At 31.9% G+C, this 17,462-nt stretch overlaps 1 protein-coding gene across 1 annotated transcript; it reads left to right on the top strand.

The window, feature by feature from the left end:
- Positions 1-9,261: 9,261 nt before the first annotated feature.
- On the top strand, positions 9,262-16,666 carry LOC139500112 (uncharacterized). Its single transcript, XM_071288851.1, has 2 exons — positions 9,262-9,304; positions 15,864-16,666. Exons 1-2 carry the CDS (start codon positions 9,262-9,264, stop codon positions 16,664-16,666), a joined length of 846 nt encoding a protein of 281 aa, XP_071144952.1.
- The last annotated feature ends 796 nt before the right edge of the window (positions 16,667-17,462 follow it).

Raw genomic sequence — 17,462 nt, 5'->3', positions numbered from 1 at the left:
GAACCCCACCAAAACAAGGGGTGATCTCAGGTGCTCCACAAGGGTAGGCAGATCCTGCTCCACATATGCCACCCGTCGTGTTGCTTATGTGATTACAAATCCGGTGAAAAGTCTAATTTGGTAGGTCACATTCATGAAAGGCGAGGGGGATTGAAGTTACGACGTAAAGAGCATATCCGATATCATTTCTGAAACGGTTATTCCATAACAGTCAAACCGCTCGTAATGGTTAAATAGATTCCTTGTGAGGAGGAGCCCTCTATTAAGAAAATCATGATAGGAAATGCAAGCACGGGAATATCGTATCAATTGGGAGATATATTCAACGCATTCAGGTGCTGCTGGAATGTTGCTACTTAGAAATGTGAAGTTCACAATTGGAAAGCTGAAATCATCTCTTGTGTCGTAAAGTTTTATTTTTCAACCGACCCTCATTGGCAATTTTTAGATGTAAGTCAAGATATGAGTCCGACTTAACTGTATTTGTTATATCCTTTATCTCTAATTCGATGGGACAGATGTGTTCAACATAGTCACCAAATTTTGAATTATTTGGTGAAAGAACAGCATTTATATAGCGGAAAGTAGAGTGAAAGTATATAGCTAACTTCTCAAAGGTTTTAACACATTCGTTATATTATTTATGTTTATTTCTGTAGGAAGACAGAAAGTCCGTGTACAGATCATCTTTCAAAGGGCGGATGATGTCGAGAACAATATTGAAGTTCTTAATTCACTTACAGAAGAAATTAATGATGGCCTAAGCGGAGTTGAGTTCATTGTTGCCACTACCGGAAGTCTAGTTCTGATTATAGATATACTGCTGGAAAAGTTAGAAACAGAAGACAAGTTACTGGCTACACTGGCTTTATTTCTAGAAAAGATTTTGGCACGGATTACTACCGTCACTTCTGAGACCATCGATATAGTTTTGTTACCTGTAGAAGGTTTGTTAGAAACATTGAAATCATATTTGATCCTCGGTTTTTAAAGATATACACTATGTTTAATTGAAAAAAAATAAGAATAATTATTTGCCATCAGAAACACACTTGCCCAAACTTTTAAAAAGAATAATGTATCTGTTTAAGGTTATTCGTTTTAACGAGACGTGACAAAAATTGTTTCAAGCCTTTGGCATTAGCAAGTATTTTACTTCAGGAAAGAAAGAAAGACAAAGATGATTATATTTTTAATCCATCTTAAGGGTTTAAGGTTTTTATTCTGAATTGATCAACGTAATTTATCTTACAAATAGGGTTAAATATCCTTGAATGCTGTCAGTAAACGAATATTCGAATCTATAAAAGGATCATTTTTTAATGAGATTCATTGTTAAAGGTACACATCTGTATCCGCAAAATCAGTGTAGAATCCATAATTTTTGCCAAATAAATCTGCAAACTCTCTACAATAAAGATATGAAAGTACGTATACCTATAAATGCATTACATGTTTTTGTTTCCTTTGCAAAATCTGGACTGAGCTGAATATATACAGATTAATTGTGGGTATTTAAGTAACGATTAAAAGATGTGTTAAATACAAAGTACGAAAAAGCAAAACTGGGAGAGGTTTAGATATCCTTATAATATGCCTTTCTCATTATTGTGAGCTGTCGATATCTTGCAACTAATTGTTTACCTTTAACATGTTTAAATACTTAACATGCATGTGTTTCATGTGATCTTAAGTATAGTAAAGAAAAAAGTGCAAATGAAATTCAACAAAAATCTTTTGTAATAAAACAATACTTAATCATCTCGAAAAGTCATATCTAAATACATAAATTTAAGCAACAGTAGTTAAGCTATGTTTTCATCGCATTCGATTAAGAAGATACAAATATAGATATTAAAAGTAATAAGGGAATCCAAAGGGACAGGGTGCATTGATAGGTCAAGCGTCTACCGTGCGAATTCACATTTAGTTTAAATATCCTTATCGAGGAAAACGACAGGATTGGTTAATTCAAACACTCTGCTGGTATCTTAAATCTATGTGTTGGAAGTGTTGGAAGTGAGCTGTGTGTGAGAAAACGAAACTAATTATAATTTATAGCTGACGGTACCTAATAAGTTTCAAATACAATTGATTGCTTAACACAAAATTATCTTTCTTTATTTCACCTCACAGAGAGCACACAATGGCTTACACCAAACACCATGGGAAAACAGGTTTATCTCGAATTTGACATAGAAGCCCAGTTGCTTGAAACCGACGAAAAAATGGTAGAACAATTAACAAAAATATCTGACGCTATTCTCAAGCATTCAAACGGAAGTGGAACAAATCAGAATATTACTGCAACACTCCTACCTATGGATCTTGGTAACTAGTTTATAAGTACAGTGTTATTATGTATGTGCCTGTCCAAAGTCAGGAGCATGTAATTCAGTGGTTGTCGTTTGTTTATGTGTTACATTTTTGTTTTTAGTTATTTTTTTATATAAATAATGTTACCAACTTGGTAGATTTTCTGATTTGCTTCGTATCAGGTACGGACGGTATGCAACTCAACGGTTATTGCTTTGTATACATGTAGGTATCATTTAAAGTATAAGATTGCCTCATTCGTCAGGATAAAAGACAAAAATAAATAAATGCAACATATAATCAAAAACCTATAGAGACTTTTTATTTGATAACGATTTCAATATTTCGACAACTCTTTGTATATGTTTCTTCGTGAGAATACTAAGTTGTGCACAAGTGCATGAATTAAACAGACCCTAATCAAGCTGAGTTGATAGGCCTTTATATTCTAAATAGATAATTGTGTTTTTGTTTGCTAGAGGTATTTTTATTTTGTTTATTAAAAGAATATTTTCGAATAACAAGTCAAAATTGTCCTGATCATACAATTCCTTGCATCATTTGAAATAAGTTATTATCATTTAAATTATGCATTTCGATCATAACAGTAGAATACACTTTTCTTGAGAGATAGAGAGAAGCCTTTTTCAGATTTCTTATTGATTGAAAAGGGGCACTCATATATTCTTTTTATCAACAACTGGAGATTATTTTTTATAAAATGCATACTAAAACAACTCCCTGAAAAAACTTTCCAAAAATAAGTATTCACTTTTCTGTTGGTAATTAAAAATAACACCAATGTCTTGAATCATTGATTTAAAAAAAAGACTAGAACCATTCTCATATAATTAAGAAAACATTATGACACTCATGGTCATTGAATATTTTATAAGCGAACCTTTTACTTTTATCTTTCGTCGTACACTAAACTTTGTTTACATTTCTTGTATGAAGATTTTAAAAACAAATTCAGAAAATATCAGAATAGGATAAATAACAAATTTGAACTACTGAAATAAGTGACCAAAAAAGAAAATACATTAAAGAAAGTGAAAAATTGATACTTATAATTTACAGAAAAAAAGACTTTTAAATCATATGACATACCTTTTTCATGTATACTTATAGACTTGCTCAGCCGGGTTTAGTATTTTAATTCACTTTTTTATAGAATAGTTTTATTCTTCAAGTTGACTTCACAATATCTATTTAGTCCACGAGAAGATAATTCGTTTTAATTTTATATTCATCATTAATACACGTGATGGAAAGCAAGTCAAAAATTATGAATATTTGAACTAGATGTTACAAAGATTTATATTTTTATTCAAATAATTGTTTCTCCAATAGGACTTTGCATCTATGACAGCTGTTTATTCGGGACAATTATATGATTTTAATGTAAACCTTGTTGTACGAACGTACATGACTTTTATGAACGCACCTACGCATGTGAGATTTCTGCGGGGTTTTGGTGAATGTAAACAGAAAGATATTACTTATACATCCAATAGTTTCTAGCTTTGTTAAACATGAATTAAGTTTAATATAAACAGAAGTAAATGTATATCAATTTTGTTTCTTGTTATTTGCACTGGATATTTTGATAATTATATTTTTTAGGTTTCATCACAATATTCTTATATATTATTGCCTTTAAATCCCCTGACTTAGTTAAGAATTTCTTTCAGTTACTTTCAGATGGAGATTTTATTTAAAAAGAAGTCCTGCATCATTAAGTCATTGTGCTTCTGAAGGTTATCGAAATGATAGTTTTAAACATATATGTATACTCAAATTTAAATACGTCGGATATCATTTTTAAAGATAGTTCTTGTTTAAAGTTCGTACGATAGTTGGCACGGTAGCAAATCGGATAACCTCTTATAGATATTGATTTTTTTTGCGATAGTTATGGTTAAATATTTGAAGTGCAATCTTTTCTAAAAAATATTTGTTATTAAATATTTCTCTCATATCACGAAATACACAATTACAGTCGTTTGACGAGGGTATCACCAGCCCAGTAGTCAGCACTTCCGTGTTGACATGACACCGCTGAGTCTTATGTAGACGAAACGAGCGTCTGGCGTATTAAATTATAATCCTGGTACCTTTGATAACAATTTACACCACTGGGTCGATGCTACTGCTGATCACCAACCAAGTAGTCAGTACTTCCGTGTTGACACGAATATCTATTATGTGGTCATTTTTTACAAAACTTTGAATTTTTCGAAAAAACTAAGGATTTTCTTATACCAGGAATAGATAACCTTAGCCGTATTTGGCACAACTTTTTTGAAATTTGGATCCTCAATGCTCTTCAACTTTGTATTTGTTTGGCTTTACAAATATTTTGATCTGAGCGTCACTGATGAGTCTTATATAGACGAAACGCGCGTCTGGCGTATTTTAAAAATATAATCCTGGTAACTATTTTTGATTAAGTAAATACTAGGTTTAATTGACTCATTCGACTTTGTGCATATCATTTTTTCAAAAGTGAATATAGGCGAGTGACTTATTTAAAAAAGACGCTTAGTTAACGACTTTAATGCACCCACCTAACACACGACTGTATTATATATCATTCGAAAGCTGATAATCTGTACTTTCTGTTTTGCCCGGTCGTAAAAAAATCGTACGGTGCATTTTCTGTTAAATCAAGGTCAAAGGTCATGAAAAAAAATTTCCAATTTTTGCGATTATTAAACAAAACGCTATTTTCTAATTCTTTTACCCTAATATGTTTCAAAAGATCATATGAACTTTATGGAACATGATACATAATTTCCAAATTAAACAAAAAAATAAGAAATTTGATGCGCAAAATTTCCCGAAAATTGAAATTGATCACAAATCCTAAAAAAATGAAAAAAAAAGCAAAAAGCAAAATATAGCTGGGGAATCGATATTTGTAATGCTAGAACATAGAATAATGTATATATTTTAGGTCAAGGAATATTTGTTTTGTATTTTTAAGATGTTCTTATTTATTTTTGATCATGGAACAGCCTTCTTTTGAAGTGTTTGCAGTTGCCCAAAAATCTACCATCTTCAAATAGCGATCATTTTGTTAATTTATGTTAAAATAGCACATCGCTAATTGTGAATATCAGGGAGGTGAATGAGATTTCATAATAAAAGAAGGGATATTCAAAGTTAGAACATAATATACGCGAGGTAATTGAGGTTAAACTGTTTTTTACTAGGTCAAACTTTTTTACTTTTTGTAATTATGTTTAAATGAAAACATGACTTTGCTACTAAATCGTAGGCAACATTGAAATAAGTAACCTTGGTTACAAACACTTGGTTGTCTAGAGCAGGATGTAAACGAACTAAATAAAATGTGGCTGTTTCTTATTTAGTTTAAAATCGTGTTATATTAAATCATATTAAATGTGTTTAGAAGTGTAATCGCTTTAATTATTTGAATAAAAGATGCTTTGGGAAATTTCTACATAAGCTTTTAATATACAAAAGCATGTCATTGTGGATGTAAAACACTATAAGCAGTGTATACTAACAAAATGACAAGATTAAATACCCTTCTTTACCTTATAAGATCATTCACTGTTTTAGGAGTGATCGTTTTGATGGTATGCTGTGTTTTGTGGACTGTTGTTCGTCTCTTGGACTTAATTTTTATTTTGTTCATGGTTTCAATTAACTTTATTTGATTCATGGTTTAAGATTTTGATTGTCCCTTTGGTATTTTTTTTTACTTTAAAGACATTAAGTTGCAGTAATGAAAATCGGCCAAAAATCACCTCAAAGAAAAGTGAAGAAGATAAACGCAATAAGACAAATATCCGCGAAAATACTAAGTAACTTAATTTGCTCACGGTGATATATATAGAACCAAATCGTTATCATGATACATTTAGCTACACTGATCTATCATTTTAAAACCTTCTGCTACTTGAAAAGTGAAGAAATATACTATAGGGACATCAAACTCATAATTGAAAACGAACTGACAAAGCCGGGCAACAAACGAACAAGACAAGCAACAGTATACAAAACACAACATATAAAGCTACAGATTGAGTAACACAATCTCCCCAAAAAATTTTGAGTGAACTCAGGGACTCCCAAACGGTAGGCAGATTATGATCCACATGTGACGACCGTCTTAGTTTAAACATATTTATTTATAGTGGATTGGGAAACAAGTTTTGCAACTTAAATTAATTTTTCCACTTTGCGTGAGCAAGTTCTGCCTTGTAGCAGCATTAGTCTGCTCTTTTTCGAAATCTACAAACGTGTGTTTAACGTGCAAGGGATATGGCTCTCTCTTTACACGGGTCAGCAATTTATCGTCCCCTTCCAACGGACTTTCATTGTTTCCTTAAGACCATACTCACAAATGGTGTCTAGTAGAGCCGAAAATTCAGTCCCTGAAATTTTCCTCACGGAACGGGAATCGAACCAGGAACCTTTGTGTTAGTAGTTCGATGCACTAACCACTACACCACTGCTCTCTTTTACCCGTCTTGTGGCTCATATATGTCCTAACTCGGTGCCAAGCGTTATTCGGTTGGTGTCATTCACGGCAGAGATGACGACAATTTGGTTACGTCGATGGAACTTATCAGTCGTCATCTGGCGAAACAGATATCTCATAATTGTCAACCAACTCGTAGTGGCGTCCATGAAATTTTCAAAGGGCTGATTTCAACTTTGCATTTGAACTCTGGTTAAGAACCATGTTTAAACCACAATTTTTCTTCAAATGTCCTGTACCAAGTCAGGCATATGACAGTTGATATCGAATAATCTGTTTCTTTGTATGTTGGCGTGTGTTTTTTGTAGCAGTTCAGTGTTTCTGTTATATCGTTGTGTTCCTCTTATAGTTGATGCGTTTCCCTAGTTTTTGCTTTGTTACCCGGATTTATTTCAGTTACTAGTAAATCAATTGATCACTATTGAATAGCGGTAAACTATAGTTGACTTTATTTCAGAGGAGTTGCGGCTCAATAAAATCGGTCTCCTCCTTTAGTAGTATAGATATGCAGGCGTTGCTATAATGTTGTTAGATGGAAATGAGAAGTTTATAATTTTGTAGTAAGGGGTGGTTTTATGGGTTGTTTTATGCACATTTCTATTGTCGTAAAACTTTTTCTCAACCAACCCTCATCATCGATTTCAAGATACGTAATGGAGTAAACTATATCTGTTAAGTCTTTTATTTCCAATTTCAATGGATAATACGAGTCCAACATTGTCACAAATTTTGCACTCTTTAGTGAGATGACATCATCTATATAGTGGAAAGTGAAGTTTCAAGATAATGATAGCTTCTTTTCAGTCTTCATTAGAAACTCTTGCATAAAGTCATCCTTGTATGAAAAATTAACTATTCATTCAAGCTATTCAGGAAGTCTAGTTGTAACTAGAACCTTTGCGTATAAATGGATATTTTTTCTTCAAAATTATTCTTATTTTATGAATAAATACATGTAAACAATGAACAACGCAGTTCAAGCAATCAAGAAATCAAGTTTTATAATGTGTTTACTGGTTTTTTGAAATTCTTTGAAATTGGTCTAAATTTTCAATTCACATAAAATAAATAAAAAGGTCTTTTTACTACATCAATATTGATATAAATGAAGCTATAAATGAGACAATTAGAAAAGTCAAAAATATGTTTATTTCAGACTGGTAGTTACAATGCAGATTGCAATCTCTTAGTTTTACCCCCTTTATTTCAAGCAATAAGATGATTTGCGCACATATTTTTTTACTTTAAATTTTTCAGATTCTTAAGAATTTGTTTATTAAATCTTAAATTGACTACATACAATGTTTAAATAGGAAGAAATTCTTAAAAGCAGTGTTTTCGCAGATGGCGTTTTTTTGGGCAACTGTATGAGTTGTTATGATTTGCTGTTTGATTAGAAGTGAGCATACTTTTAGGAAATTTTATGATGTCAAAAACTTCTTTGTTAGTCATTACAGGGTATCACTTAGTTTTAAGTGATTAGCAGTTGCACCAGAAAGAAAAATTTGGGTTTTCACACATTTTGTTAACTTTTACTCGAATTTCAGGAAACATGTGCTTTCTGTCAAAAACACGCTTTAAATATTAAAAAATGCATTTGAATAATGACTGTTAATCGCTCTGGCTAAAAATTGTTTGCATATGTGAATTAAGTATATAAAAGTCATATAATGCAATCAGGCTGAAATCTTCAAAAATATGCACTTATTCGTCCTTGGCCTTTGATCTCGATTTGACGGAAATTGCACCGTACGATTTTTTTACGACCGGGCAAAACAGATAGTACAGATGTGTAGCTTTAAAATGATATATAATTTAGCCGTGTGTTAGGTAGGTGCATTAAAAATTTAATTTTATGGTTAAAGTCACTCGCTTAATAGACATGTTAGATTAATAACTATTATTGACAATTATTGACAATTGAGAGTCGAGAGTCTATAGTTGAGACATCTAAATTATGAATACTTACAAGGAAGCTAATAAACTAAGAATTCCAAATGATAAAATTGAAATCATTCCTTCATAAATTTTATGGATGCCATCACGATTTGATTGACCGTTATTAAAAACTCGTTTCACAGATGATATCGGATATGTTCCAAACGTAGTAACTACAATACCCTTCCCTTCCATGAGTATAAATGATTAAACTAGTGCCTAACTACAGAATAATTCGATAAGAATGGGAAAGACATCATAATAACATGAATAAGGTATCCACAATTGTGAAATACTGTCCCCCTTTTACAAACTGTTTTTGCTTTCAAATAAGAGGGACAGTCGGGAAGAATATTTCAAGAAAACAAGAATGTAATAAAATTAACGGTACCAATTTTCTTACACGAGACAATACATGTCTTTTCCAAAATATCCAAAGCTTTTGTTTGAATGATGAACTCGAGTCCTTTTTTTATACTATTTCAGAAAATATGTCGACAATAGAAGACGCAGATGTCGAAGCTCAAACACCAGGTAGGAATAAACTTGTAACATGCTAACTGTTTTTTGTTTATTTAAAAAAAAAATTACATAACACTATCTTTAAACAATACCTCGAATTAATGCATCCCACGCAACCAAACAAACACAATTGTTACTGCTGGTCTGATGAAGTCCAGGTGACCTCATTCTAAGATGAACATAACTATGATATTCGTTTATCTATAAAAGCAAAACATATTAATTTAGTAAAAAAACAAAGTTTCAAAAAACTAAAATAAGACAGTAAAACCACGGACTGTCATTATGAGGGGTTATCTGTTTATATGTGATATATTGATTGATTGCTGTCATTGTAAATATAACGGAATTTGATAAGACTTTCATCAAAGGGAAAGGTTTAGCGCTATAAAACCAAGTTTTATTCATCATTTTCTACATTTGAAAATGCCTTTACCAAGTCAGGAATATGACAGTTCTTGTCCATTCGTTATTTATCATTTGATGTTGCCATGTGATTATGATCTTTCAGATTAGATTTTCCACTGAGTTCAGTATTTTTATGATTTTACCTTCTGCTTTATTGCTAGAGGCTCTTTTCATTTGACAAGTACTGTACAGATGAGATAAACTAATCAGAAGCCACTCCTATTATACTTTCCGTTCATGATATCATTAGGTATGATTTTGCTTCGCTCTCATAATAGAAAACTGTACACACATAGAATCGATATCGTTTAAAAAAGGTAGTCAGTAATGCTTGAGATCAAAGATTCAATATATCATAGATATCGTGAAAACAAAATATTATGTTAAAATGTGTATGCCCTTTTGTGGTAAACTTCAAAATAATGTAATCAATCAATTTTTTTTTTCAAATACGAAATTCGATGCTTCTTTGTCTGTTTTAGAAAACACATTAACAGCAAAGTTATGTTTAATAACCGTTGAATTTAACTAGCTTTTTTGATAGATTCTTGTAAATTGTTAAATTGCTGTAATACTCTATCTAGTGTATTCCAATTTCAAACACTATAATAAAGGTAATCATGTTAATGTGTTAAGTTGATTAAACATTATAAATATTTACCATTTATCATTTACCTTTCGGTTTCGTTATCGGCTTATTGTAAACATGGCTGTTGGTGTGGTGATAGATTCCCGAAATACATTATATGAATATACTATATTCTTTTCGTGCTATAAGTATTATTTGGAAGTTATATGATACATTGGTTTACTAGTATTCTCCATAAATATAAGAAAATAACATTTTCTTTTTCAATCTTCAAATAGCATAAAGAAAGAAGCTAAGTAACAAAAACCCTATCTCCATGGAAAATTCATTACTGAAAGTCCCAAAATTATAAAAATCAAATTTGACATTCGGTGGTTTCTTTTTCGATCTTCAAATCACATAAAGTAAGAAAATAAGGGAAAAATATAAAAGATTGATAATAATAACGTATTGTCCTTTTTAGATTTATTACCTCTTTATTTTAAGAAAACAAATTTGGGGGTTTATTCTATCAGTCTCGATCATCACTTTGAATCACGCACAGCTAAACGGACATCCGTTTTTCGACCAATTAGACTATTTACCGAGTTTGTAATAACATGAGCAACACGACGTGTGCCAGATGTGGGGCAGGATCTGCTTATCTGTCTAGAGCTCCTGCGATTGCCCCAGGTATTGGTTGAATTCGTGCTCATTAGTCTTTAATTTTCTTTGTTGTGTGTCTTTGTACTATTATTTGATTGTTTGTTTTTTTCTTTGTTAGACATAGATTAACGAATAGAAAACAACTGTCGTATGTAAAGTGTCGTATACAAAATGAGAAAACATCACAACTTTTATTCTGTGATATGAATAAAAAACTAAATTTCCACAACAGATTACTTCTACTGAGTTAAATACTGGTAGAATATAAAACGTAGTAGATTTTCATTTAAAAAGCCTTGCATTAGCATGATTAGATAGTATCAAAGTATTTATTCTAAAAGTAAACATAATGTAAGTTGTATCCATATACAAAAAAAGTCAAATCACAAAAATACTGAACTCAGAGGAAAATCAATACGGAAAGTCCATAATCACATGGCAAAATCAAATAACAAAACGCATCAAAAAACGAATGGACAAGAACTGTCATATTCCTGACTTGGTACAGGCATTTTCAAATGTAGAAAATGGTGGATTGAAAGAACAGACCTTTCAATTGTCAGTTTTTATAACGTGACCATGAATTATAAAATTATATATAAATCCAATTATATATTTTCAAGTGTCAATCTTTAAATACATTTTATAATCACAAGAATTCAAGAAACCATTCAATGTCCAATTTAATATTCATAATTGAGATAAGAAGATAATTGCTTTAAACATCCAAATATTTTTAAGGAGATAAAAACTTCATCGATTATAATAGAATGCGCATTTTAGTTCGGGTAATTAACGTTAAATTCTAAGTTCAAATGGCATTTGTTTTAGTTCCTTATTGGTGAACGGAATCCGTTTATCTTAAACTAATTTAATACCTGAAAAAAATTAATATGGAATAAGAATTTGTAATGATTACATCAAAGAGACAGTTGTACACAAGATTGAACGTATATGCTATAGCTTAGTAGTTCTAATTCATAGCATTGCTTTCAGACCACATTACAAAAAAAGGAAAAAGACCTGAGTTGCTAGATATTTCTCTTAAAAAGTGTACTCTATACTGAAAGCAGATATAAGGTTAATTGGTAAAAACATTGAAATCTACACGTTTAATAATTTCAAACGTCCAAAGCGCTTTTCTGGATTTACCTTCATCAGGAACCCTCAAAGCAAAACATTTGAAATCCAAGGATGTATAAGTACCAAAACAGTTGAAGAGCTTTATGACAAAAATAACTTAAATAAATAGCTGAAACCTTATTTTCTTAATAGGTTCAAAATTTATAAACGGACAATTTTAGAAAAGTTTGTTAAATAAAAGCAACAGTAGTATGCCGCTGTTCAAAAACTCATGAATCCATGGACAAAAAACAAAACCGGGGTAACAAACTAAAACCGAGGGAAACGCGTTAAATATAAGAGTAGAACAACGACATAACACTAAAATGTAACACACACAGAAACGGACTGAGCATCAGACAAAATCCCACGAGAAAAACAAATATAACATGAAAACCAAATATTTCAACATGTTAAATCATGTCAGATCCGTAGTACTGACTACTGAGCTGATTATAACCTCAAATTGTTATTCAAAAATATAAAATGTGTAAATATTTAAATATCAATTTTACTTTAAAGAAGTTTTTGTTTTGTTTTTATTCTGCAAATATTTATGATTTTGAATTTTTCACACTCTTTGAAGATCATACTACATGTAGCTTTATTATAGATAGTTAAAATTTTAGGGGTTCACTGTTGTATAAACACTATGAGGGATGTCAGGATTGATAAATAAAAGACCGACCGAAGGGAGGTCAATCCGTGGGCAATCCTGACACCAGGAATACAACAAGAAACACCTAAAATGTACATAATCTAATTTTATACCGTAAAAATATGACTTTTTGCAAAGATTTCTAGAAATTGAATCGTTCATTCAAAACTGTCCTGTACCAAGTCAGGAATATTGAAATTGTTATCACATATTCTGTTTGTATGTAAAACTATGGTTTTCTTTGGTAGCAGCCCAATGTTTCTCATGTTCCCTTTTGTTTCCTCTTATAGTTGATGTGTTCCCCTAAGTTTTGGTTTCTAACCCGGATTTGTTTCTGTAACATTTAGTTATGACTATTGCCTTAATATACCGATCACTTTGAAGTGGAACAGTCTTTTCTTAAACGTTTCGGTATAACAACGCCCAACGGCTCAGTTTTTACGCGAAATGAGTCTCGCTAATTAATCTAAATAACTGTATAAACGGAAAACGTAATAAATCATTGTTCAGTGACAATATAGATGGTATATACTGTAATTGCATGAAATAGGAAGTACAATGTAATTGAATTGTTAAGATATACGGGGAAAAAAAGACTTCTTTAGTATTTCATCATACATAGTCTATATGAAAGGGGTGCTTTGAGTTTTTTCTCTCTTGTGCAATTTTTTTTATCGTGAAATGGCACATTGTTTTATTGAACAATTTAAAAAAAAAAGCTTCAAAATTTTTTTTCTCTCTTTTGTCTGCCAATACTGTATATTCTTCAAAATTTGGAATCAGGATGCAATATTATAACCACACCCCCTCCCAACCACCATCATTTTCAAAGAACGTTCCCCTGTAGAAAATGGGAATGTTTTGTCATTTTATAGAAGAGAGGGTATTTGTTTAAGCCTAATAGATGGAGGAAAGAATGTAAAAGTGTTGAAGACAGAAAATTGTACAAAATAAAACAAATTGACAACAACACCCGGGTTAGATATTTTAGTGATCTATAGTTCAGTATTTTAATCAGGGAAATAATGACCTGACAAAGATCATTATCGTATGCCTTGAAGCACATTTAAGTGAAACTTGGGGTGCATTTCTTTCTAACACAAACGATGAAAACGGCTAAGCGCGCACATGTTTTAATCATTTCTTTCAAACATACGTTTGCAAAGTTTACATAAACTTTGACAAACTATGCAAACGCTAAAAATGCGTCTGCAGTTTGGCGTATGTCGTTTGTTAGTACAAACGCTGGATTTGTTTCTAACTTCAACCTGATTTAACGAAGTATTTGTTTCTACGTTAGTAAAAAAAGTCTGTTTACCAACAACATGTGCATGCGAGTACATATGTTCAAACTCTTTTAGGTCATTTTTAGTAGCAATAAACAAAAGGACTATGTCAATTGGACATGCTTTGATACTATATATGCGCTTGAATTTTTACTTGATAACATTTTTGTTCGCTTTTGAGATTCCGTATATCGTCAAGTTATTGGAATTCCAATGGGGACTAACTGTGCACCACTTTTTGCGGACCTGTTTTTGTATTGTTATGAGTTACAATTTATGACTAAAATTAGCAAAGACCCATCGAAACAACATTTGATACAAAAATATAACAATACTTTTAGATTTTTGGATGATATATTGGCTCTCAATAATGACGACTTCAGTATGTATACTAAAAATATTTATCCTGTTAAACTTACTTTAAATAAAGCTAATACTAACAATGACCACTGCCCTTTCCTTGATCTTGATATCTATATTTTTAACGGGAAGCTTAATACAAAAAATTATGATAAAAGAGATAATTTTTCATTTCCTATCGTTAATTATCCATTTTTAGATGGTGACGTTCCCTTGTCACCAACTTATGGTGTTTATATATCTCAACTTGTACGATTCGCTCGTGTATGTAACAGCGTATTAGATTTTAGCGAGAGAAATTTATGTATTACTGAAAAATTATTACACCATGGTTTTCGATATCACAAACTGGTCAAAACATTTACTAAATTTTATCATCGGTATAAGGAAATAGTTCGTAAATATAACTCAACATGCAGACATCTTATACGTTCAGGTATTTCATATCCAATCTTTTATGGTAATATTCTTTACAAAGCACAAAAATATCAGTATTCACCTCAAAAGCTTACAAAACCTTTAAACAGACTTATTAAGAAGGGATATAGTTACGATACTGTTGTCAGGTCATTAAAGATGGCATATTTTGGCTTTAATATTGATTCACTTATAGGGTCTTTGCATCGGAACTAAACACATTTATTCAAAAACCAGTTATTGGTATGACACGGGTTATGTTCTTCTCATATATTTTATGATAGTATGAACTAAACCCCTAACGGGAGGGATTGTGCCTGATATTCATATGATGAAGACATAATCTTTCAATCAGTTTAATTGAGGTCTGGAGCTGGCATGTCAGTTAACTGCTAGTAGTCTGTTGTTATTTATGTACTATTGTCATTTTATTCATTTTCTTTTGTTACATCTTTTGACATCGGACTCGGACTTCTCTTGAACTGAATTTTAATGTGCGTATTGTTATGCGTTTACTTTTCTACATTGGATAGAGGTATAGGGGGAGGGTTGAGATCTCATGAACATGTTGAACCCCGCCGCAATTTTGCGCCTGTCCCAAGTCAGGAGCCTCTGGCCTTTGTTAGTCTTGTATGATTTTTAATTTTAGTTTCTTGTGTATAATTCGGAGTTTAGTATGACGTCCATTATCACTGTACAAGTATACATATTTTTAGGGGCCAGCTGAAGGAATCCTCGCTACATTGAAGACCCATTGGTGGCCTTCGGCTGTTGTCTGCTCTATGGTCGGGTTGTTGTCGCTTTGACACATTCCCCATTTCCTTTCTCAATTTTATGATTTATTGAAAGTTCAAACAGGGTCGTTAAAGACTTATTAAACGATGTATTTGTTTCTACTTATGAAGCGTTTAGAAAACAGCAACAAACGCAACACAACGTTTACAAAAATTTGGTTAGAAAGAAATGCTGTCAATGTATCGTTCAGGTTGTTTCTTCAAAAGAATGACCTGTCGTTTTGAAAGGTAATTACTCAATATAATAGGTATATAATCACTGGGATATCATTTCATACTTTATATTTTACAGAAGTATTTTCCGCTCAGGCACATATACCAGGTCCGTTTTCTTTCCAACTTAAACAGAAATTCCAAATTAAAAAGTTAGTGGATAGCTTCATTCTACTTGACTGTGCTACTATCAATAGCCAGGTCATATTCTCCGAAAACAGTGACAAAAGGTTACTTGTGCACAATATCAATGGATCTTTCATTCGAGATTTCAAACTGTCAGAACAACCTTGTTGTATATCATTAATAAATGAAAATTCTGTAGTTGTCACCTTCAATAAATCCCATATGCAGATTATAAATATAGACACCGGACAAGTACAGAATGTTATTAAAACAAGCGGCGATAGCTTCTGGGTATCCTATGAGAATAAACTATTGTATGCTACTATCGATAAGAACAGGATAGATGTTATAACTCTGGAAGGGGAATTAATCCGATCATTTCATTCTCCTGTGTCCCCTATCTGGTACATTGCAGCTGCTACCAATAGTTTATTTCTTACTGATCACTTGCACGATACGTTGTACTGCTGCAACCTGTATGGATCAGTCATATGGAAGTTTACAAACGAGAAGATGAAGCGTCCATATAGTGTCACAAGTGATGGGAAGGGAAATGCGTATGTAGCTTGCGCATTATCCAACAATGTTGTAGTGGTTTCATCTGATGGGAAATACCAAAAGGAAATAGAAATTCAGAAAGAAGATGGTTTGCAGGACCCAACGGGAGTTCATTACGACAAAGCAGGAAACAATCTATGGGTGTTCAATAGGTCGAGTGGTAAAGTGTTGGTCTATGAAATAAAGCATTCAAAGTGAGACTAAGAAAAGCAATATCTAACAGGACATGGCACATATTGCCATATTTACTAGGTACAATTTATGTCTTTTAATGTTTATTTTATCTCGCTAAATTAGTTATTCACGTTTATAGTATTTAACCACAAAAAACATTCCATGAATTAAACAATGAAGTTTTGTAACTAGAAATATATTTTGATATTTTTGTTGTTATAGAAATTTTACTGAAATACTTGTTCAGCGCACTAGAGTCGTCGATTTTTTCTGGAAATAATTTTACAATTAACGTAAGCCTTTTCCACAACTACGAGTAATAAGATAGTAAGGTGCTCGAATACTATAGTTAGCATCTATCATCGATGCTGGTTACACTAAGGTGAATCAATGCATAAATCGTTCTTCGCACCTATTTTGGGATGAAAAGTCAAATATCCCGCTTTTAATTCTAAGCAATGTTTTTAAACTTGGCTAAAAACATGTTTGATAGGCCATGTAAAACAATATAATTGAATTACGGATGGGGGAGGGGGATACAATTCGTACAGAGAAGACAGAGTAAAAGAACTTTCATATCAAATATGCGTTCTAACATATATTTACGGATACAATCATATCAACTTTCGTATAGAGGTACTTTATAATGTTTCAGAATCATGTTTCTTTTACTGATTTTTTTTATATTCTGTTTTTATTTTTTTAAACGATGGTTACTGCGTTTTCTTGCTGTACACAACTCCAAAGGAAAAATTTACATAAGATAAATTTGTCTATTCTGGTTTTTTTTTTTATGTCAAATACCTCCAAACATTGCAGC

Source organism: Mytilus edulis, chromosome 13 (genome assembly GCF_963676685.1).
Source record: "Mytilus edulis chromosome 13, xbMytEdul2.2, whole genome shotgun sequence".
NCBI lineage: Eukaryota > Metazoa > Mollusca > Bivalvia > Mytilida > Mytilidae > Mytilus > Mytilus edulis.
The sequence above is the reverse complement of the archived record's forward strand: the minus strand, read 5'-3'. Positions and strand labels throughout refer to the sequence as shown.